Source organism: Penicillium brevicompactum, assembly GCF_028827555.1.
Source record: "Penicillium brevicompactum strain IBT 35665 chromosome Unknown utg000006l_segment0_segment0, whole genome shotgun sequence".
NCBI lineage: Eukaryota > Fungi > Ascomycota > Eurotiomycetes > Eurotiales > Aspergillaceae > Penicillium > Penicillium brevicompactum.
The window spans coordinates 2,654,719-2,676,142 of record NW_026623209.1 but is presented as its reverse complement, the minus strand read 5'-3'; the positions used below and the strand labels follow the sequence as shown (position 1 = coordinate 2,676,142).

The following is a 21,424-nucleotide window of genomic DNA, read 5'->3' as shown; positions in this document are numbered from 1 at the left end:
CCCAAATCGCCGTATGAGCGAGATCACAATGGAACAAGTCGGCCATAGCCGACATTCCATTCCCAGATGCATGGGTCGCTTTCCACGGCCCCAAAGGAGGGCTGGCTCGTTCTCTTAGTGGATCGGACAATACTACATCATACGGCCCCCGGATTTACTGTCCTATAGAAGGGGGAGCGGGTCAGCCAATCACTGTTGTGTTGGTCCCCTGGACAATTTCTAGAATGCACTAGTCCGCCTGCTTAATATCCACGAATGTCTATGAATGGCGCGGGCCAGCTTCCTTTCTCCTGACACTCCAAGCCACCCGGAAGCCGCAACCTTGAAATCGCCAAGTGAGCTTCTTTGATAGATTCTAGTAGGTATGCCGCCATGAAGCTTTGACGCATACCGCAATTCGCATTTCTGTGCGGCCAGATAGATTCTAATTACGTTTCTCGGGCGTGCACCCGACCATCACACAAGTTATATGACGTGTAGGGCTGTATAATAGGGACTTCGGTGCTGTAGGCCTGGGTTACATCGCATCATATAGGTACGCGGTGTGGGTAAATCCGGGGGCGGTTCCCCGGATATTGATGTCTGAGAGCGTCCGGGGCAACTTTGGGGCAAGGCATATTGATTTCACAATCGCAGGGCGTTGTATAGAGTACGTGTACTCTGTACGGAGAAAATGCTATTTAGTAACTGCACAGATGATCATTCGGGCCGGCGCAGCTCTTTTTCCAGAAAAGAGAATTCGGGTTTGAACGAGCGTCGAAGAAAAAAGCAATTGCCAATAGTCTTGGACGCAGCTTATGTCCGCTTTAGCTTTGGCCCCAGGTTCTTATGGGGACATCTCCATTTCTACTTATGGGTTAGTGTCACTGGGGCATAACCGTAAGCCAATAGACGGCTCAATCTGCGAGTCAGACTGTTGGTCTCCGAACGGGCCACTTTCCCTAGATGACTTGAATTCTGGGTGTTCCTTTTTCTTTTTCTGCTTTTGTACGAAGGCAACAAAAAAAGGAATAAAACTAAAAAAGCAAGACCCCCTTGGCATGGCTTATTCATGGGAGTGGCTGCTTTTGCATCCTTATAACGTGGGCTTACCCCGGACGGTTGGTTCTTTTTCCTCCTTCAACTCTCTACTACTGGGGATCCATAGCATCTCCAGAGAATTTTGAATTTCCTGCAATTCCTCAGCGGAGATCAACCCCCAGTGACTGAGTCTTCACTATGGTTGTCCCAACTTTTGCCGGCATGTCCGGCAAGCTACTGTCGCGCTCTGTCACCACAACTGCTACGATGGGCTTCCTGCTTTTTGGTTATGATCGTGAGTTCTGCGAGCCTGGCGATTTTATTCATTGCTAACATAGTCTCTCACAGAGGGTGTCATGAGTAGTATCGTTGATGCCAAAGCTTTCACGGATGTCTTGACTGAGCTAGATGGCGACCCCACAATGCAGGGTACCGTTACGGCGTTGTATGAGATTGGTGAGTTGCTACCTGCGATTGGATATACTTCTCGCTAATCACAAACAAGGCTGTCTTATTGGTGCTGTTTTCATGCTCATTTGGGGTGACTGGCTAGGTCGTCGGAAAGGTATCATCAGTGGCGCTGTCGTCATGATTCTCGGTGTGATCATTCAAGTCACTTCTTACCCTGGTAAACAGCCACTTGCACAATTTACAATCGGACGTATCATTACTGGCGTTGGCAATGGCATGAACACCTCGACCATCCCCACCTACCAGGCTGGTAAGTTCCAGATATACCTTTCCTTGGGTGACTAGATCACTGACTTGCAATCCAGAGTGCTCTCGAACATCGAACCGTGGTCTGTTGATCTGTATTGAGGGTGGTACTATTGCCTTCGGTACTCTCATTGCATACTGGATAGACTTCGGTGCTTCATATGGCCCTCCCGACATAATCTGGCGCTTCCCCATTGCCTTCCAGTGTGTCTTTGGTGTGTTTATCATTATTGGAATGTTTGTTCTCCCTGAATCTCCTCGTTGGCTTTTCACCCGTGAGCGCTATGAGGAGGGCGAGAAAGTCATAGCTGCACTCATGGGTGCCGAGAGAGATTCGCACGAAGTTACTCTGCAAAAGAACATCATCATGGACTCCATCCGTGCTTCTGGTCAAGCAAGTAAGACTACCCCAATGTCTGCCGTATTCACCGGTGGTAAGACTCAGCATTTCCGTCGAATGTTGCTCGGTGCTTCTTCCCAGTTGATGCAACAAATCGGTGGCTGCAACGCGGTCATTTACTATCTGCCAATTCTGTTCAAGAACTCCGTCGGTTTGACTGGGAAGCTTCCATCAATTCTGGGTGGTGTCAACATGATTGTTTATTCCATCTTCGCCACGGCCTCTTGGTTTTTGATCGAAAGAGCCGGACGACGCAAGTTATTCTTGTGGGGAACCGTCGGCCAGATGGTGTCGATGGTCATAACATTTGCTTGCTTAATCCCTGGAACACCTGGTCCTGCCAAGGGTGCTGCTTTCGGTCTGTTCACCTACATTGCAAGTTTCGGTGCAACTTGGCTGCCGCTTCCCTGGTAAGTGATGTTATCTTGGAACTCTACAATTGGATATTAACCATTCACTTTATTAAGGCTATACCCTGCTGAAATCAGTCCGATCAAGACCCGTGCCAAAGCCAATGCCCTTTCAACTTGTTCCAATTGGCTTTTCAACTTTTTGATTGTGATGGTCACTCCTATCATGATTGACAAAATCAAGTGGGGAACATATCTGTTCTTCGCCGCGATGAATGCTTGCTTCCTGCCTGTGATCTACTTCTTCTACCCCGAGACTGCCCGTCGGTCTTTGGAGGAGATTGATCTGATCTTTGCCAAAGGTTTCTCGGAAAACATTAGTTATGTCCGCGCTGCCAAGGAGCTACCTTACCTGTCGGATGAGGATGTCGAACGTCTCGCTGTTCAGTATGGTTTCGGTGCTCCTGACGAGACCAAGGCCGACATTATCAATGATAGCCCCGGTAATACTTCTCAAAATGAGCAGGAGAAAGGTACTTTCCGTCACGAGCTATAGGGAGATTCTGTCGATGTGGTTCAAACATCCGAGCGAACTCGGTATATACATTCTTGAGGGGGAGAATTCTTGTGATTGTGCATATCGCCAGATATTGATAGAATATTAGAAGTGATCTGCCTGTGGTATAGGTCCAAGCAATGCTTTATCCTTGTTTCAATAAGATGAAAGCCCTGGAGATCGATCCAGTTCTCACACATAGACATAGCAGAACTTCCCAGCCGTCGTGCTCATAAGATCTTTCATTATAACAGGACCAGAGTTGGCATATCCGATATTGACAACCGTATCTAGTGTCGTATTAGGAGAAGCAGGCTGGTTCATAAATGTACCCGTTCCCGAGATCGCATTCTGCCGCATTTCCAGATCCAGACTTTGCCATATCCACCACACACGATCTATCATCCCATGATGATGCCAAAACCCCGGCTCGCCTGGACTTCCATCCGCGTCACGACCAGGATCGCCTCCCATGGAGTAATGACCTCCACCATGAACTCCCAGAGCACCGCTTCCAGGAACGCCCTGTAGCTCTGTTTGAAAATCCCAAACGTTGTCATTATTGAGGATCAAGTGAACAATCGACGTATAGTTGTTGAACCGCTGTAGAACTTCAGTTGTGAGATCGCGTGTCATACAGCGCGGATTGTGATCAAGAGCATTTGCTATGCCTGTGACATTCCCCCAGGTGTAGATAAGAATGAAGGTCCCATGTTGACAACGTAGTCGACGAAAGGTCCACTGGTTACACAACCTCCCCCAGAGCCTGTAGGGAGATATGCCGGCGTGTAGTTTCCTACCGGTACCTTGATATCAAGCTCAGATGGTGTCCAGAGTCCATTTCCTGAGATTGAGGTGTCACTGCCATCAAACAGTTCCGAACGTTCCATGTCATCGGCGTCAGCACCCCAGTCCCAGTATCTAAGACAAAGCCTAGTCAGATGGGGGCTTTTTCGAATCTTACAGACACAAACTCACGGATAATCGCCATGATAGTCACATTCATCTCGCAGAGCCGATTCAAATTCATAGATAAACCATCGGTGCCATCCTAAAAATGTTCCCTGCAACATATCAGGATAATCCTTGGAGTTTCATCTAAAGGGCCTGACCGTGCGGTGAATCAAGAGAGTCTGATTGATGTGAGTGGCTACGAAGTCGTCGTATCGAGTCTTGGCCCCGGCGGCCAAGTCAGAAGGTGTACGAGCTGGTAATTTCTGTAAACACAGCACAGAGTTAATGTAAGCTTTCTTTTCGATATTGGAAAAAGCTCTCCAGTCCCGGCGGATGTGCAGATTTTCGAGAGTGCAATTGCCGCTTGAACCGATCGCGCTTTTTGTCACATTCAGTGCAAATTGGGCGAGCTGATCTAGTTGGCTAGATGCAATGGCCGTGTTATATGATACAGACAAGGGCAACGTCGGGTGCCCGAGAATGAGATCGAGCCAGAATAAGAAGACAAAGATCCTGGTGATCATATTAGCGAAATCACACAGCCCGATAGAACCGTGTGGGGGTCATTACTCCCAGCTTCAACTCTTATATAGTATGAGATATAGCTCTAAGTTCCGTGTACACCGCTCATCCGGCGGGCTAGTCCCAGTACATGTTCCCGGTATCTTATGGGATGTATAGTCTCGTACTACTCGAGCCGAGGTAGTTCTCAGTGGAGCTGAGAATCGAGGACGTAAGACACATATCGCATCGGAAAAAAAAAAAAAAAAACCAGAGCAACCTCGGGTCCAGAGTAACACGTAGAGCTTAGCCATAAGCTGACAGGAGAACTATTTCGGCTTTGGAAACAGCCATGGCAAGGTCATAGATATCCATGGATGTTGTATTGTATGCTAATATCCGACAAGAAAGACAACTCGTTCCTTAAACCCGCGTGAAGAAGTAGAGATATGCGGTCTTCTTCATCTCTTCGGTATCTTCGAACTTGACAACCTTTTCGTCGTTGAACATCACCCATGGGAGGCCATTCTGACCTGGTAACTGCTTGCGGCTCAATGCCACGTAGTGTCTGCCATCAGTTAGTTAGCTTATGCTGAAGGATAGAGCTCGGTCAACTTACCCCGCGTGGACCGAAGTGCCCTTGTGGCACACAATTGACCGTAACTCGTAGCGAGCTGGCAGATCAGCAAGCCCAGCCGTGCTACCAGACTGTGTGTTGTGATCGTCAGCAGTCGGTAGCTCCTCATCGTCCGGATGACTGAAAACCCAGTCGACAGCTCTGTTGACATCACCGTCGGTTGCAGCCAGGGCACGCTGGGCCCGAGGGGCCTCAATACCCATGTCTCCTAGCTGTGCAATTTTTACGGGATCTTGGTCTGCGGCACCCGATCCAGTGGGTTTTTGCTTTAGATCCAGTGGTTCATCAATGTCCGCATCTTCCATGTGAGCGAATAGCCAGTTCATAGCGGCTTCCGCATCCTCGTTGCCAGTAGCATGTAGAGCCTTCTCGCATCTTACGGAGGGGAATCCCATGGCCACAAGTTGATCGAGGGCTCCACCGTTCGGGACGAATGCCGTTGATTCCTCCTCCTCTGGGAGTTCCACCTCGTTCGGATCATGCTCCCCAGCAAGGTAAGTGCTGAAATCCAAAGGTTCGTCATCGACCAACACGGGAATATCCAGCTTTGTTGGAACCCAGTTAACGAGCTTAAATCGGCGAGCATTGACAACCAACTCATGGGGCATCGTTTTGAAAAGCGAGCGTTTGGAGAAGCCATCTTTGCTGCCGCAGCCGGGACACGTAAGCTCGACAATCTCAGGTGTGGTAAAGATGTCGAGGCACTCTGTGATGGTCACTGACTCATATTTGGGTTCTGTCCCTTCCGAGGCTTCCACCTGGCGTGCGGGCACGGCTACTGAGATGTTTTCCTGCTCATCCACTCGATAACGCACCTTCTTGCAGCTCATACATTGAAGTCGCTGCTCGACTTGGAAGCGGAAGTCCTGCACAGGGTCATATAGCCCGCTTGCACGGTTTGACCGGCTCACCGACTTGAAGAGATGAAGAAGGAATTCAAACGCGTCCTGCTGTCTCATGGTTGAAAACTCCTCGTGGCCCTCCCCAATTAGGTATTTGAACATTGCTGGCGCCACGCCTTTCTGATGAGCGACCTCAGACGCATCGACCGATGAGGCAGAGCGGGGGTCAGGCCGGGAGTACCGACCAGAGAGAATTCCATCTGCAAGTTTTCGCAATTGAGTTTCAAGATCTCGTGCTGGTTTCTCACTCAGCGGTGGTTCTTCAGAGGGGTGGTGGTATCGGTTACGGAACCCAGTCACCGAGAAAATACTCTGCATGACACTAGAGAGATAACAGCTGTTTCCAAGATTGGTCAGACCAGTTAGATCGGGACCAAAAATCGGAGTCAATTCTCGGCCATCTTCTGTTTTCATAGAGAACTCCCACTTGAGGTTGTGCTCGACTTGCATCTCCATCATGCTTTTTTCAGTCTTTTCACGCCCAGCCAAGTAAATTCCCCAATGGGCGAGATGTGTGGCCAACTCAGGATCCACTCTTTCCTCGTTACACTTGTAGCAATAGACATCGGCGGAGCCCTCTGCTGTAATAGAGCCAAGCTTGACGGCAACGGCATGTGAATTTGCGTCAGCATGAGTGAGACCGTGTGAGTTTCCTTGGCTTCCACCAAATTGACTTCGCCCACAGCCCTTGTTTCCACACTCCAAGCATAGCCAGAGGTTCTCACCCAAGTCGCAATCTGAGCAATGGTTTGAGTCTGGGGTTTTGATGTTAGCTCGGTTTCAAGTTCAGTATCAGCACGTCTACTACCTGTGGAGCTGGCCTTGAGGCTGTCCTGCTGGACCAGACAAAGAGTATGCTCGCAAGGAACAAATTCTTGCTCCCAGGCCTTGACCTCTTCCTTCTTTGAATGAGTCATGGCAGTCATGACACCTTCGATCACAGCAGGAAGATTGCCGTCGGTCTTGTTCACACTGTCTTCGGGGCACGCATAGCACACTACCGATGTAGCAACATCATATCTATCCTCGTCCGTCTCAGCTGCAATGGCAAGCTTTGAGATTTTAGGTGGGGGTTCATCGCGCTATGTTTGAAGAGTGTAAGCACAAATCCTTTTGGCAACGAGACCATGTTGAGTACTTACCTGGACTTTCTTTGGTGTTCTCTTGATGTTGAGCGCCAGCGGGTGACCGAATCGCTTGTAGTGAAGTAGGCCATGGTTTCTATCCCCAGCACATCCACCATTGAAGCATTGAAGACAAACGTTTAGCCCGGCGTCATCGTCCTTGAAAGGTCAAAGTTAGACCAAGTGTGGGGTAATGGAAGCGTAGGATGGCATACAATGGAATCGAAGCACTGCGTACAGTCTTCGCGATAGACCGCTTGGGAGGACCCTGGTGGAATCAGATCTATAAGTGGTAATGCCCATTAGCTTATTTCGTGCTCGATTTTCAGTATAGTGATGTCACAAACCCGCGGCACTGGAATGGACACACGAGGCCATATCGTGGGATTTAGTCTCGGGGGTTCAACAAAACAAAGTGCCGAGCGTCCTTGTTTGCAACAGATGCTTCCAAGATTTCAAACGAGATTCGATCAGAAGCAAAGACGGTGAAATGCAACAGGAAGCTGGGAAGGAACCCCACCGCCCACACGTGCCTAATCGCGTACTGCCCGCATTGCCCGCCTCTTATCAATATTGACGGTCATGTGACAGCGTTGACCAATTAACGCGTCATTTTTCTCAACACGCGTCGTGAGCTTCCTATATCCCACTTCGAAGTTGACGTGACGCCAGCGTCAACATCTTGTATTCTCTTCTGTTTAATATCCTCCCAGTCTGAATTACTCGGCGAATCAGTCTCATCCAGTAATCATGGCTTCAGAAGCAGCGTCCCAGATCACCGTTGGTGCTCTTAGGTATGCAATCCTGCGCTACTAACCCCACAGAAACGATACTATCTCAGCGAAGTCGACACTAACAAGGCTTTCTGTAGTGCCATCTTTGACCCAAGTCAGCCTCAAGTGGCGGAGCCCATCGTCCAGTGCGTCCAGATCAAGTCCTTGCCAGCTCAACCTGGAGCACCAGAGCGGTACCGGGCTGTTTTCAGTGATATCGCCAATTATGTTCAAACCATGCTTGCAACACGTATGTATTGTATTCTTTCGCATGGTCCCACTGCTCGTGTCGCTAATATTTTGAGAAGAGGTCAACCCTGCTGTAGCAGACGGATCTCTCCGAAAGGGCTGTTTCGTACGATTGAAGTCATTCCAGTCAAACTCCGTCAAGGGCAAGAAGTATGACGCATTATCAATCAGATTTTATGAAACTTAAGCTTACACGTCGCAGGATCCTCATCATCCTGGACCTCGAAGTCCTCAAGGAGCTAGGTGAGGCTGAAAAAATCGGTGAACCTAAGGCACTCGAAGTCAAAGCCGAAGAAGAGGAAGTTGCCCAACCTACCGCAATCTCCAGCAATGGATTCTACGGCAACAAGGTTGAGGCTGCTCCATCTCAGCCAGCCAAACGAGCCCAGCCCGCTCCCCCACCTGCTTCCGCTCACGCCACGATCTACCCCATCGAAGCCATCTCCCCCTATTCCAACAAATGGACGATGAAAGCCAGATGCACACAAAAGTCCCAAATCAAAACATGGCACAACAAAAATGGCGAGGGTAAGCTGTTCAGTGTGAACTTGCTCGATGACAGTGGTGAAATCCGTGCCACTGGATTCAATGATCAGTGTGACATGCTGTATGAGTTATTCCAGGAGGGAAGTGTCTACTACATTTCCAGTCCCTGTCGAGTCCAGATTGCCAAGAAGCAATTCTCGAACCTAAACAACGACTATGAGCTCACCTTTGAGCGGGATACAATTGTCGAAAAGGTTGGTTTTCTCTATTTCTGCTACTTTACATGAGCCAATAACAGGGCCATCCCCTCTTTCATCATGCAACCAATGACTTACACTATATTGCAGGCTGAGGAGCAAAATGATGTCCCGCAAATCCGATACAACTTTACTACCGTTGCCGATTTGCAGACCGTTGAGAAGGATACCACTACCGATGTAATTGGTGTCCTCAAAGATGTTGGGGAGACATCTCAGATCACATCGAAGAGCACGGGCAAGCCATATGACAAGCGCGAAATCACGCTCGTTGATAACACAGGATTCTCGGTGCGTTTGACCATCTGGGGTGCTACCGCAAATTCGTTCTCTGCGTCCCCTGAGTCTATCGTCGCCTTCAAAGGCGTCAAGGTCTCTGACTTTGGCGGAAGGAGTCTCAGTCTACTGAGCTCGGGCTCGATGACTATTGATCCTGATATCGGAGAGGCCCACAAGCTCAGAGGCTGGTATGATGCCCAAGGTAGAACGGAGAACTTTGCATCCCACGCTTCATTGTCTGGCGCAACGAACTCCGGCAAAGGTGATAGCTATAAGACCATCGCACAGGTCCGTGAAGAACAACTCGGCATGTCCGACAAGCCTGATTACTTCTCCATGAAAGCGACCGTGATCTACATCAAGCAGGATTCCACCTGGTCTTACCCAGCTTGTCTTTCTGAAAACTGCAACAAGAAGGTCACTGAAATGGATCCTGGTCAGTGGCGATGTGAGATGTGTGACAAGACCCACCCTAAGCCCGAACACCGATTCATCATGCCCATCAGTGTCAGCGACCACACTGGCCAGCTTTGGGTCAGTTGCTTCGACGACACCGGTAGAGCCATCATGAACACAACTGCCGATCAACTGATGCAACTGCGTGAAGACGATTCCGGTGCTTTCGGCGAAGTCTTCCAAGAGGCTAATTGCAAGACCTGGAGCTTCAGATGCCGCGCCAGGATGGATAACTTTGGTGAACAACAACGGTAAGAACTGCAACAATACAATTCGTGAGCCTCATGCTAACTGCGTTACAGTGTTCGCTACCAGGTCATGAACTGCTCGCCCATCAATTACACGGAAGAGGCCAACCGCCTGACCGCTCTCATAAGCTCTTACAACCTTGAGTAACTTGCACATGGACGAATATCTCCATCTCCAGTGTTTGCTTTTCTTTATCATGCTTTCAATTATCCAAGACACGTCTTGGTTTTGTCACGGTTCTTAGTATTTCTAGGCTTTAGTGTTTCAACATCCAATCAGAACTGCTGAAGTTATTGAAACTGTTTAGTTTCATAGCCAATTCCTAGGCTTTATGCTATTTCCTACAGCCCAACCCGTGGGGAGTATGGAGTACTTCATAGTTGACTTTCATAAGTATTGAACCTCGAGTACTTTGAAATTCCCCTTTTAGCCTGACTTTGCTATGCAATAACTCCATCGTCCTTTTTGCTAAGTCTTTCGATGTTTTTATGCCATACTATACGAGGTCTTTGCCAGTTTTGAAAAGTCGGTCTAAGTCGAAGTGTCTGGGGTCAAATACTTTTGAAACTCCACTGTACACTTTGGTTTGAGGAAGGCGGTGATCCCCGTGAGGCGGAAAATGGGGGCACTAGCACTGCAAACAATGTAAACAAATGTGGATCTGCCGCAATTGAACCCGTCCGCCTTTTTTTTCTTTTTTTTTGGAGGTTTTTCAATTGAGGCTTGTATTCAAATCATCAGCTCCAATTGTCATAATGGGAAAACGCAGTCACGAATCAGGCGAGCCTCGGCCGTCAAAGAAGTCTAAGTCCGACAAGCCCAAGTCCGACAAATCTGAAAAGGCTTCCAAGTCCAAGAAAAGCGAAGACGAAAAGCCAACATCTTACACTGATGCTGCCGCTCTCACTGATTTGCCTCAATCCGAAATCGATGCTTTCTTGACCGAACATGTGATCAAGATCTCCGATCCTACACCCGACGCTCCCAAGTTCCGTCCTCTCCTTTCCTTCGATCATCTGCCAGAATGCGATCCTACCGTGCTCGCCCAGCTGAAGGCTTTCCCCAAGCCCACCCCAATTCAATCCACTACCTGGCCTCTGCTTTTCGCCGGTCGTGATGTGATCGGTATTGCGGAAACCGGAAGTGGAAAGACCATGGGTTTCGGTGTGCCCTGCCTCAAGAAGTTGCTGGACTCCAAGCCTTCCAAGAACCCTTGTCAACCCAGAGCTGTCATTATCTCCCCGACCCGTGAGCTTGCCATGCAGATCTACGACCAGCTTGTCAAGTTTGGCAAGAACGAGAAGACCAAAGTCACTTGTATTTACGGAGGTGTTGGAAAGGACGAGCAGCGTCATGCTCTGAAGACGGCTGCTATCGTCGTTGCTACCCCCGGTCGTCTGAAGGATCTCATGAACGACGGCTCCATTGATCTCGGCAAGACCAACTACCTCGTTCTGGATGAGGCGGATCGTATGCTTGATAAGGGATTCGAGCAGGACATCAAGGACATTGTCAAGCCGATGCCCTCTTCTCGCAGACAGACCGTCATGTTCACTGCCACTTGGCCCCGCTCTGTCCGTGATCTTGCGGCAACGTTCATGAAGACCCCGGTCACTGTTACCATTGGTGGAGACCCATCTGCGGATCCTCGCGCCAACCTCCGAATTAAGCAAGATGTCGAGGTCGTGGACGGCAGAGAGAAGGAGAGCAAGCTTGTCAACCTTCTCAGAAAATCCCAGCGTGGTCAGAACCCCGAGAAGGTCTTGGTCTTCTGCCTTTACAAGAAGGAGGCCGTCAGAATTGAGAACCTGATCCGCAACAACGGCTTCAAGGTCGCCGGTATTCACGGTGATCTGGGTCAGGCAGAGCGTTTCCGCAACCTTGATGCTTTCAAGAAGGGCAACGCTACTGTTCTCGTTGCCACTGATGTGGCCGCACGTGGTCTTGATATTCCTAACGTGATGTTGGTCATTAACGTTACCTTCCCTCTCACTGTTGAGGATTACGTGCACCGCATTGGCAGAACTGGACGTGCTGGCGCGAATGGTCATGCCATCACCTTCTTCACTGAGAACGACAAGGGACTTTCAGGAGGGTATGTCACTCATTCCATTCCAACATACAAACATAAAATATGGAAAGATACTAATCTTGAACAGATTGATCAACGTTCTTAAGGCTGCTAAGCAAAACGTGCCAGAGGACTTGATGAAATTCGGTACCACTGTCAAGAAGAAGCAGCACGACACCTACGGTGCCTTCTTCAAGGATGTTGACATGGACGCCAAGGCTACTAAGATCACCTTCGACGATTGATTCGCCCACTCCGACTAATCCGATTTCCCTTTTTTCCTGGATATTATCTGACGAAGCCTCGTCAGTTGGTCCATCAGATACTCCCTTTCTATGTAGACACTATTTTTTATGGTCAGGCGTCAACAATCAAAAAGCGTTTTTCGAGAATGAAAACTCACATCAAAAGGCCGTAGGCAACACCCAAAACCAAAGCATGAATGAGCCCCAGATCCCGTCCAACTCCATGTTCACTCAACAGCACGCTCGCGATAGCGCAAAGGACGAAGCTGGCTGGTCGAATAGCCACCTCAGTTGTGAGCAAGCTACATCCCTTCTGTTGGAAGTATGCTCTGATGAAACGGTAGCTCCACACTGTGCGGACAATCATGTTCACAATGTTTGCGAGAACCAGCCCGTAAGCACCCAAATGCCCCACTTCCAGGAAGGTATAAGCGGCCAGAGCATAGCAGGCAGAGAATACACCCATCCATGCCGTTTGCTTTCGAATCTGCTGCGAGCTAGCCGCAGACGACACGAACGCTTCGGTAATGCCATTGAATGCCAAGAATGGAATGTAATAGCAGTAGACAGAGAGTAGCTCTCCAATCTTCGGAGAACTCCATTGGCGACCACCCAGAATATGCAATAATTGGGGAACCATCAGCGGGCCTAGTGGGAAGGCTAGGACCGCGAGTAACTGGTATGCGCGTAGAATGTCTATCAAGTGGTTTTTGGCGGTGCGAACATGAGTCTCATTCACTTTTCCTTTCTCGTCGGGACTTAGCAGAGCCGAGAAGAGGTTCCGGCTACTTTCTTCCAGCGGTTGGAAAACGATTCGTGCAATGAGACCCCCGTAGTTCGACGCGAGGGAATATATACCCTGGTCTTCGAGTCCCGAGAGCGCCGCCAGCATCATGGTGTCACCTTGCGTAAGTAAATGCTTCACTAGCGACTGGAAGAACACATTGGCTGCAATAGACGTCACTTGGCGAGAAAAGCGTCCTAGGAAATAATTGGATGGGTCGCTGTGATATGTTAACTTGCAACTCGTGTACTTTTAGCCATTTAGAACCTACCTGGATTTCACTGTAGTCAGCATAAAAGAGAACCCTTTAGGAGGCCCTGGCAGCAGTGCCAAAGAGTAACCGCAGATAAGGGCAATCGAATAGCTGAGGTGACCGAGAGCAAAAGGCAGGACGCCAAGTTGGTTATTGGCCCGAGAAGCATAAATAAACACAGAGGATGTGACAGCACTCCTCAAGAAGGCTGCTGGCATTTCTACGGCAGCGCGTTTCTCGTATAACATGTGCTGCTGCACCACCGCGAAAAAGGGTTCGATGCTGAGCTCCAAAAGGGATGCCACTCCAGTGATTATCACACTGTAATTGAAGAAGGCAGTATTGGAAGCTTCCTCTGCGACAAAGCGCTGATAAAGCATGGTAAATAAGAGGCTTGCAGGAACTCCGAGGACAAAACTCAGGTAGGAGACGTTGACCACTGCCTGGGATGCCACTGATTGAGTTGCAACGGTATCTTGTTTTTCTTTTTCAGAGACTGGCTGTCTTTGAATAGCCATTCGGATGCTTTCTCTTGAGAAATACAGAATTGAAACTTGGAAGAGCTCCAGCTGGGCAGCTATTCCAAGTACAACCGGCGAAAGGGTGCGCAGAATCAATTGGTTTGAGGCGAACGTGAAGATCCTCGATGCCAACTGGATGAGGATCAGGAAGCTTGTCCCTGTGGCTGACGATGCCAAGATCTTGCCCATACGGGCATCGCCTTTTGCCATGTTGATGTTGTTGCAGGGGCTATGTAGAAAGCAAGTTGAGGCCAAGTTCCAATTTGGCGGGTGGGGCCTTCTGGGTGGTCGATCAAACCTACGCTGGACCAGCACTAAATGTATGCTCGAATTTCCCAAGCTTGCGTTACTTTACGCCCTATAAATTTGGTCCATAGCTATAAAACTAATCACTTCCGTCTTCATTAACTCTACAGCATGCAAATGAAAGTGTTACAAGGTGAAGGTTTTGGGTTCTATGGCTCAAGTTGGCCTGGGGAATGTTTCCAGGTGGCATTGACTCGAAGATTTGTGTTCTGTTTAGCATATACAGAGGTATAGGCCCCGATTTGTGAGTCGGAAAAAGGATGTTTTGCTCGGATAAGAATCCGGCGTGATCCACTTTGCCTTAGAATGGGGGCAAGAAGAATGGATAGCCACCGTTCTTGGCCTTGAAGACACTGAGCAGGAAGCTGTAGGTTCCGAAAAGAACGGTCGCCCAGATCAAGACAGCCAGCTGTTGACCCTTAACATCTTCCATGCGGGGAACCTTCAGGGCAAGTGCGATGGTAGCAAATGACAGAACGGCATCTAATCGAAAGGTGTTAGAACATGCGGCGGCTTCAAGGCTCAATGAAAAGCCTCGCAGTAAGCGATAACTTACAGATAGCAGCCACGATCTGAGTCTCCATTCCGAATTGGTTTTGGAATCCACCGGCGAAGTAGCTGATGCCACCTCGGCCATCACCAGCAACGTACGGGACCTTGCGAATGTGGTTGAACATCTGTCCACTGGTGAAAAGCAAAATTGCAATCAAACTGATCGCAGCCCAGAGGTTTCGGTTCTGGATGATCGGTAGCAGGTATGGGGACAGCACCGTGAAGGCAGTCACGACAGCCATGATGGTGGTAACCACAGACACGATACGCATGTAGTTGATGGGACGGACAATCTCTGGCTTAGGGCCTTCGGGGAGGTGACGTCCAATCCAAGAGGAGACTTGCTCGGCAGTTATCGGGCTATTGCAGTGAAACATGTCAGTTTGGCCATTGCGCATGATGCTTTCGATTTGAAACTTACCCAGTAAAGTCAAAGCGAACAGGGTTTCCATCAACCTTTGCGTGTGGGCCAACGGTAGGAGGGAACACAAGCAGGACAGGCGCAGTCTGGAGCATGAGCTGTTCGGAATTAGTTAATGTCGCATGGTTCTGATCCGAGAAATAGCACATACCTTCTGGAAAACAGCCTTGCCATTATCGAAATCAAGGGTTCCAAAGACCACCTTGAGGTCATCAGGCTTGGGGCCTTTGTTCCAGCTTCGGGCAATCAGATCCCATTCGGGCTCGAAATCACGGCAGAGAAGACAGCCGAAGCGAGCGTCGGTGGCGGTCAAAATGACCACCGAGTAGTAGTCGCGAGGTGCGGATGTCAGGTCATCGTAAGAGGAACTATCCAAATCAACGGGTCCTGAGCGAGACAAGCTTTGGTATGTTGCAAACTTGTCCGGGGTAGAGGCAGACAGGACGCCGCAAACGACGGACAGTAGTGGAAGGAGGGCCGCCCAGAGCTTCATGTTGGCACAACAGGGAGCTGGACAGCTTTGGAAATGTACCTTAAATTGATAAAGTATCAATTAGTTGCAATTGAAGACAATTGAACACGTTGAGGAGAGTCCAGGTGTCCACTATCGGACGTAATCGCCAGCTTACCTAATCTCATATCGCCGGCCAAAACACCGCCGACGCGTCTCTGGCGACGACATCTATACGTTAGGTGACGTTTGAAAGCGCACCATCTATCTTATTCGTTTTAATTTGGTATTCCTTTACAGCTGTCTCTTTAGCACTCTATTTATCCACCTGACTTTCGTCATTTTGGTTGATTTTGAGCTGCATTATGTCGGATCCAGGAACAACCGCTGTGGATGTATGTGATCCTCCTGCGGATTTCGAGACTTGTTTAATTGAATGCTAACTTGTCTCGCAGTTTGAGATGTCTATGAGGACCGCGTACCTCGAGAAGGAGTATGAGAAGACCATTTCGGATTCAGCACGTCTTTTGGATGGCGAGAGAGATCGTGTTCGACGCATGGAGCACCTGTTTTTGAAATTCGAAAACGAGGCCCTCCGTTTGCAACTCGAAGAGTCGAATGGGCATCTTTTGGGCTTTTCCACGGCCGATTCCGAGGCATGCGCCCAGCTCCAAGACGCCTGTAAGGAGATAGATCGTTTGGAGTCCCAAGCGCAAACATCCTCAAACGAGATCAGTAGACTCAAGGTATGCACCTGTCGTACCTTACTTTCTATTCAAACTCAAGTTCTCACGTCCGCAGAATGAACTCGCAGCCCAAAAGAACAACTCCGCTAGTTACAATACTGTACTAGCAGAAAAGGTTCAACTATCTAGAGATTTTGCTGCTCTGCAATCGGATTTGGAGCGACTCAAAACTCAAGACGGGTCATATCAGGCAGTTGTTGCCAAAAATCATGAATTGGAACGACTGACAACCTCTCTGGAAGCACAGCTTGATGATGAAAAGCATGCCCATCAACGTACCCAAACCAAGGTATCTCAACAAACAACCGAAGTCAGCAACCTCTCTGCTCGAATCGATGAACTACGAAAGGAGTTCGCAGGAGAGCTGCGAGCGAAGCAGCAGCAGGAGCGAGAATATCACCAACAGAGCTCAGGATGGGACAGTCAACGAGCAGTCCTGGAAGGAAAGGTTGACTCACTCAACAAGCAGCTGCGAGCAAGCAAAACCAAGCTTCAAGAAGTCCAGGCCGAACTCCAGCAGCGGGGTAGTGCAAAGACACACACAACAAATATATCTGAACCGCCTCGAACCGTCCCTCTTCAGCGACCAGGCTCCAGCGCTCGACCTAGCTCTCACTCTGGTGTGGAAATTGCAACCCCCGGTGCTGTGCGCGTGCAGAGTAAGGTCAAGAAAGATACCGCTTTGCCGGGTGACAAGTCTTCCTTTTCAATCACACCATTCCTGAACCGCACAGGGGGTGGCCTCGCGGACTCTCCCATGAGCTCCGTGGCAGGCGATGACGATATTGGTCATGATGGCGCGGCCGATGCTCCGACCCCACTTGAGACCCTGAAAGGCAATAGGAATGGCGAGCCAAAGCGCATGGGCTCTGCTTTGCGCCGCCAACTCTCTCCAGGACAAGACCGGAACCCTATCGCGAAGACCGTGAAACCCAAAGCACGCGAGCCCGCTGCACCTGCTCCACCTCCTGCACGAGCAGCACCTGCCAAGGAAAGGATCTCTGTCAACCGTATGGTGTCGGCTATTGAGGAAGATGAGATGTATGATAATTTCGCCGAAGAGCAGACCAAACCGAAGAAACGCAAGCTTGGCGGTCAGCGAGACCGGAGTTTGTTTGAGGATGATGAAGAGGATCTCAACCTCTTCAAGACTGCTGCGCGAAAGGGTTCTGCCCTGTCGAAGGGTCCTATCGCCGCGTCTAAATTTGGGGCGCCTATGGGATTCTCTCCTTTGAAACGAGATCGCAAACGCCTCTGACTTGTATAGTTGAACTGCAGCTCACATTTGTCTTGGTGCCTTGATTCTAGTGAGCTAATAATTGTATGAATTTAACATTATTATACCAGTAAATTCATTTATCCAGTCTAGTATGCCCGCGTAGTGTTTGTGTCTGATAAGGGCTGACCGACTTGCAGAGCGCCTTTCCATTTGCCGGCAGAATGTAACATTTGAAGCTCAGTCTCGCGAAGATTTCTAGATACCTCTTCTCTGGATCATTCAATCATGTTCGGTTTGCCCTTTCGATCTTGTCGGGCTAATTTCGCGTCGGCATTGGGCCAGGTGAGGCACGCCTCATCTAAGCGCTGGCAGGCCCGACAGCAAAAGGACCAGTTTACAAAGGAGGCAGCTGTCCAAGGATTAAAAAGCCGAGCTGCTTTCAAGCTGTTACAGGTACAATATAACAAGAGGATTGATACGACTCCTTGCCTGACATTTGGTCTTGTTATTCTAGATTGATGAGAAATACCGAATCTTCAAGGGTGGACAGACAGTGGTTGACTTGGTATGCTTCTCTCGTGCCAATGCGGATCAATTCCGTTAATTTGCATTCTAGGGCTATGCGCCAGGGTCATGGTCACAGGTTCGTCTTTATCTGCCTCCTCTCAAGCACCGTCGAAGAACACAGTTGATCATCCGAACAGGTCGCAGCAAACCGAACCCAACCGCACGGTCGAGTCCTCGGTGTCGATCTCATTCCCGCGCAACCTCCTAAAGGGGTCTCTACAATCCAGGGAAACTTCCTCTCCCCAGAGATTCAAACCTATATTCGAGATTTCCTCCGCAGCCCGGAAAGAGGTCGACCGCGACAACCCGATCTGGGCGAACCCAGTCCCAGCATACTAGAATCGAACCCCGATGAAAGCGCGGTGGAAGGGAAGGATGGACAAGATAAGATTCTTGAAAGAACAGTCGATGTTGTTCTCAGTGATATGTCTGCACCCTGGCACCAGACGTCCGGTTTTTGGAAACGAAGTCTAAGTGCTCCATACAGGATGATGAATACCAGCGGTATTGTCTTTAAAGACCATGCTGGCAGTATGGTATGATATACCTACACTTGCAGCCAATTTACAGAAACGGCTCTAACTTTGCACAGGATCTCTGCAACGCAGCTTTGCGTTTTAGCACGGATGTCCTCAAGACAGGCGGTCACTTCGTTTGCAAGTTCTACCAAGGCTCTGAGGATAAAGAGCTAGAGATGCAGCTCAAGACATTGTTCAAAAAAGTGCATCGATTAAAGCCCGAATCATCTCGCAGTGTATGATTCCTACTATCAAATTTCCAAACGCCAAACTAAGACAATCGACAGGAATCCAAAGAGGCATTTTTCGTTGGCCTGCAGCGAAAGCCATGAAATACGAGCAAATCTCACCATGTGAGCAACCTACTTGGGAGTTGACAAAAGCCTGTTCTCTACAGGACCTCAATCTCTTCATTATCGGATCCTTCGTCCCACTCAATATCTGCGAGAGCTGCTTCCGCTTTCTCGTGGACCTAACGTGCGTCAGTTTGGAGCCTGGTGCTTCGGACATCTTACTGACCTCTCTCAGCCCACTCAACTCTTCAACATATCCCTTTTCATTAAGGGCTCTTCGCACAAATTCCCAGCCTTGTTCGCGATATGCGCCAACCACTTTCTCTGAGCATGCGCTGCAGCTCTGGTAGCTCTGTCCGGTGACAGATAAGTTTTCGAATGTGGAGAGGAAGCCGCGAATCTGGTGGGGAACAATGCCCAGGGGATGATCATCACGTTCAACGCTCTTGGATATAGGGGCTGGTGCTGCAGCTTCTTGGGGGTGCTGCAGCAGCGAGACCAAAAGCTCCACCAAAAGTGCCGAGGCTATCGGGGCTACTCCGGGGCGAGTAACTGTACATTGCTGATCAAGGGTTTGGTCCTTGATAGACTATATGCGGGTTAGTCCTGCGCACATAATAATTTAAAAGTCCTTACATTGGCTGGTGCTACAACATCATTGCAGAAGTAGCATCCAAGCTTAGCAGGCTGCTCGTCTTCGTTGACTCCGTGGCGCATCACCACAAACGAGTCAAATCCAAGGGCTGCGTTCATGACAATCTTTCCGGCTGCTTTGCCCATGACTGTGGGCAGCCATCTTGATTCTCGGGTATCCATGAGAAGGAAGATGGCATCGTGTTCATCGATCAAGGCTTTTAGCCTTTCAAACTCTGACCTTGATGCGGCTTCGTCCACGATGGGATGACCCGCCATAGGGACGGAAAATGCATGGCCTGCTGTGTCAACCCCTGGATATATCTGTGTCAGGGCTTCGGATGCTCGGGTTGCCTTCTGAGCTCCTCCGTTCAGGCAGTCTTCGAAATTGAACAGTGGCTGCCGGACAGGATTAGAAAAGGACACAGTCCCATTGTCGACAAAGGTGATCTTCTTCACTCCCCATCCCTATAACATGTTAAGTACGGTCGTATAGTGATGTTCTTGGAGTCCACAAACCAGTAAGTTCCGTGAAACGTAGCTGCCCAAGGTGCCAGCTCCTAGCAAGAGACACTTGGTGTTCTTAATTTTTTCCAGGTTGAGTGTTGGACTAATGCGCCATTTGATAAGTTTGAGATTAAGATCAACTGACTGATCCGCCAATCTGCAAGCAAGGTCAGCATGTATCGGACGAGTCTTTTCCGTGTAGCATACCGCTTAGGATCCATATACTCTGTCAAATTGACGATCCTCCCTGAAAGTTTCCCGGCGGGATTACGCTCCCATCCGGTAACCTTGGGCAGCGGTCCCTTCGGAATGGGCCCGTGGCTTTGGCTTGAGGGGGATCTGGGGGATCGAGGCTCTTGAGATTTTGACTCAAGCTGTATGATCGAGCTGCGTCCTTGATCCCGCTTCGCATGTACATCACGATAACGCAGGATTTGCACTCGTTCAAGGCCCCAGCGCTGTTTGACCAGCACCAGCAAATTCCGCAGCATCCATCCAGGGGCCTGTTCGTAATTTGATGGGTCGGCAAAGCAAACAAAGCGATTTCCAGCAGGTACATTTTGGAAAAATCCATGTTCGTAATCGGACAGAGCTGCTATCTGCCAGGTGATGGCCGGTGCGCCGGTCTCTTGTTGTGATCTCTTGGAGGGGTCAACTGACACACTGCCACGACTTCTTACCCTGCGGGCCAAAAAGAAACCTCGCTGTCGGTGATCCACAGTATAGGACCATGTTTGGACTGCATCCACGAGGGCAGTGCTCTCATCTGCTGATAGGCGCGTTCCCTTTGCGTTGTCAATATTCTGAAGCTGGTCGGATGCAGATGCTTGAGTCTGCACGAGAGACCATGTAGGGTCAGAATGTATCGCCGGGAAGGCAAACCAGTAATGAAACTTGTACTTCTTCAGATCGGCAAACGACACAATCAGGTAACTGGATAGTAGGGAGGGACATGAGAATATGGTCCCGTCGTGAATAGCGTCCCAGACCTGGATATATCAGTCAACATACTGTGTCAGCAGTCATAGCTTGTCTTTAATTCTCACCATCTGGCCGGCTTGGCGCAGCATCTGAGCTTTGTCCGCATTCCGGTATTCTTCGACTGTGTTGAGGTTTTTGATCATTCCCTCCGCTCTGTAGTAGCTAGCCGGGGCACTACGACCGTTAGCCAGGTCAAGGCTTTGGGATGAATTTAGTCATACTCGCTGCAACTGAGGGCATTTCCGTGGATTTGGATTCGGCACGATGCAGCCTCGGGGTCAGACGGACGAATCTCATATAGACCTAGCACCGCCCGAGCGGAGTCGTCCAACTTGTCATGGTTAATCTTATGGGAGGCTAGAGACGTGTAAAATGGTAATTCGATGTCCGAGGCAAACGGAGTGTACTGCATCTTGGGTACTTTGGTAGTCGAGCCACGATGGAGG

At 49.5% G+C, this 21,424-nt stretch overlaps 10 protein-coding genes across 10 annotated transcripts; 5 read left to right on the top strand and 5 right to left on the bottom strand.

Moving 5' to 3' along the window:
- Window positions 1-1,218: 1,218 nt before the first annotated feature.
- Window positions 1,219-3,043, top strand: N7506_009215 (Major facilitator superfamily domain general substrate transporter; the record flags this gene model as incomplete). The annotated part of the gene is made up of 5 exons (XM_056958508.1): window positions 1,219-1,315; window positions 1,369-1,476; window positions 1,526-1,741; window positions 1,797-2,547; window positions 2,605-3,043. 5 exons carry the CDS (start codon window positions 1,219-1,221, stop codon window positions 3,041-3,043), a joined length of 1,611 nt encoding a protein of 536 aa, XP_056807898.1.
- Window positions 3,044-3,235: 192 nt separating this feature from the next.
- N7506_009214 (tyrosinase family protein) lies at window positions 3,236-4,521 on the bottom strand (the record flags this gene model as incomplete). Its single annotated transcript, XM_056958507.1, has 4 exons — window positions 3,236-3,646; window positions 3,850-3,964; window positions 4,022-4,107; window positions 4,156-4,521. The coding sequence occupies 4 exons, from the start codon at window positions 4,519-4,521 to the stop codon at window positions 3,236-3,238; spliced, it is 978 nt and encodes a 325-aa protein (XP_056807897.1).
- Window positions 4,522-4,921: 400 nt separating this feature from the next.
- N7506_009213 (ubiquitin-specific protease UBP14) lies at window positions 4,922-7,539 on the bottom strand (the record flags this gene model as incomplete). Its single annotated transcript, XM_056958506.1, has 6 exons — window positions 4,922-5,066; window positions 5,118-6,792; window positions 6,846-7,119; window positions 7,180-7,320; window positions 7,377-7,444; window positions 7,509-7,539. 6 exons carry the CDS (start codon window positions 7,537-7,539, stop codon window positions 4,922-4,924), a joined length of 2,334 nt encoding a protein of 777 aa, XP_056807896.1.
- A 372-nt stretch (window positions 7,540-7,911) lies between these two features.
- N7506_009212 (replication factor A subunit protein RFA1) lies at window positions 7,912-10,057 on the top strand (the record flags this gene model as incomplete). The annotated part of the gene is made up of 6 exons (XM_056958505.1): window positions 7,912-7,941; window positions 7,986-8,184; window positions 8,243-8,333; window positions 8,386-8,923; window positions 9,017-9,912; window positions 9,964-10,057. 6 exons carry the CDS (start codon window positions 7,912-7,914, stop codon window positions 10,055-10,057), a joined length of 1,848 nt encoding a protein of 615 aa, XP_056807895.1.
- Window positions 10,058-10,665: 608 nt separating this feature from the next.
- On the top strand, window positions 10,666-12,226 carry dbp3 (RNA-dependent ATPase DBP3; the record flags this gene model as incomplete). The annotated part of the gene is made up of 2 exons (XM_056958504.1): window positions 10,666-12,005; window positions 12,070-12,226. 2 exons carry the CDS (start codon window positions 10,666-10,668, stop codon window positions 12,224-12,226), a joined length of 1,497 nt encoding a protein of 498 aa, XP_056807894.1.
- A 154-nt stretch (window positions 12,227-12,380) lies between these two features.
- N7506_009210 (oligosaccharide translocation protein RFT1) lies at window positions 12,381-13,994 on the bottom strand (the record flags this gene model as incomplete). The annotated part of the gene is made up of 2 exons (XM_056958503.1): window positions 12,381-13,230; window positions 13,282-13,994. The coding sequence occupies 2 exons, from the start codon at window positions 13,992-13,994 to the stop codon at window positions 12,381-12,383; spliced, it is 1,563 nt and encodes a 520-aa protein (XP_056807893.1).
- Window positions 13,995-14,391: 397 nt separating this feature from the next.
- Window positions 14,392-15,556, bottom strand: N7506_009209 (OST3/OST6 family protein; the record flags this gene model as incomplete). The annotated part of the gene is made up of 4 exons (XM_056958502.1): window positions 14,392-14,573; window positions 14,647-15,002; window positions 15,064-15,161; window positions 15,215-15,556. The coding sequence occupies 4 exons, from the start codon at window positions 15,554-15,556 to the stop codon at window positions 14,392-14,394; spliced, it is 978 nt and encodes a 325-aa protein (XP_056807892.1).
- Window positions 15,557-15,879: 323 nt separating this feature from the next.
- Window positions 15,880-17,518, top strand: N7506_009208 (uncharacterized protein; the record flags this gene model as incomplete). Its single annotated transcript, XM_056958501.1, has 3 exons — window positions 15,880-15,909; window positions 15,970-16,260; window positions 16,316-17,518. The coding sequence occupies 3 exons, from the start codon at window positions 15,880-15,882 to the stop codon at window positions 17,516-17,518; spliced, it is 1,524 nt and encodes a 507-aa protein (XP_056807891.1).
- A 246-nt stretch (window positions 17,519-17,764) lies between these two features.
- N7506_009207 (RlmE family RNA methyltransferase) lies at window positions 17,765-18,896 on the top strand (the record flags this gene model as incomplete). The annotated part of the gene is made up of 6 exons (XM_056958500.1): window positions 17,765-17,932; window positions 17,994-18,044; window positions 18,096-18,122; window positions 18,184-18,582; window positions 18,639-18,800; window positions 18,852-18,896. 6 exons carry the CDS (start codon window positions 17,765-17,767, stop codon window positions 18,894-18,896), a joined length of 852 nt encoding a protein of 283 aa, XP_056807890.1.
- Window positions 18,897-18,955: 59 nt separating this feature from the next.
- Window positions 18,956-21,390, bottom strand: N7506_009206 (putative autophagy ubiquitin-activating enzyme ApgG; the record flags this gene model as incomplete). Its single annotated transcript, XM_056958499.1, has 7 exons — window positions 18,956-19,036; window positions 19,084-19,446; window positions 19,494-19,958; window positions 20,010-20,154; window positions 20,205-20,986; window positions 21,044-21,152; window positions 21,200-21,390. 7 exons carry the CDS (start codon window positions 21,388-21,390, stop codon window positions 18,956-18,958), a joined length of 2,136 nt encoding a protein of 711 aa, XP_056807889.1.
- Window positions 21,391-21,424: the final 34 nt, after the last annotated feature.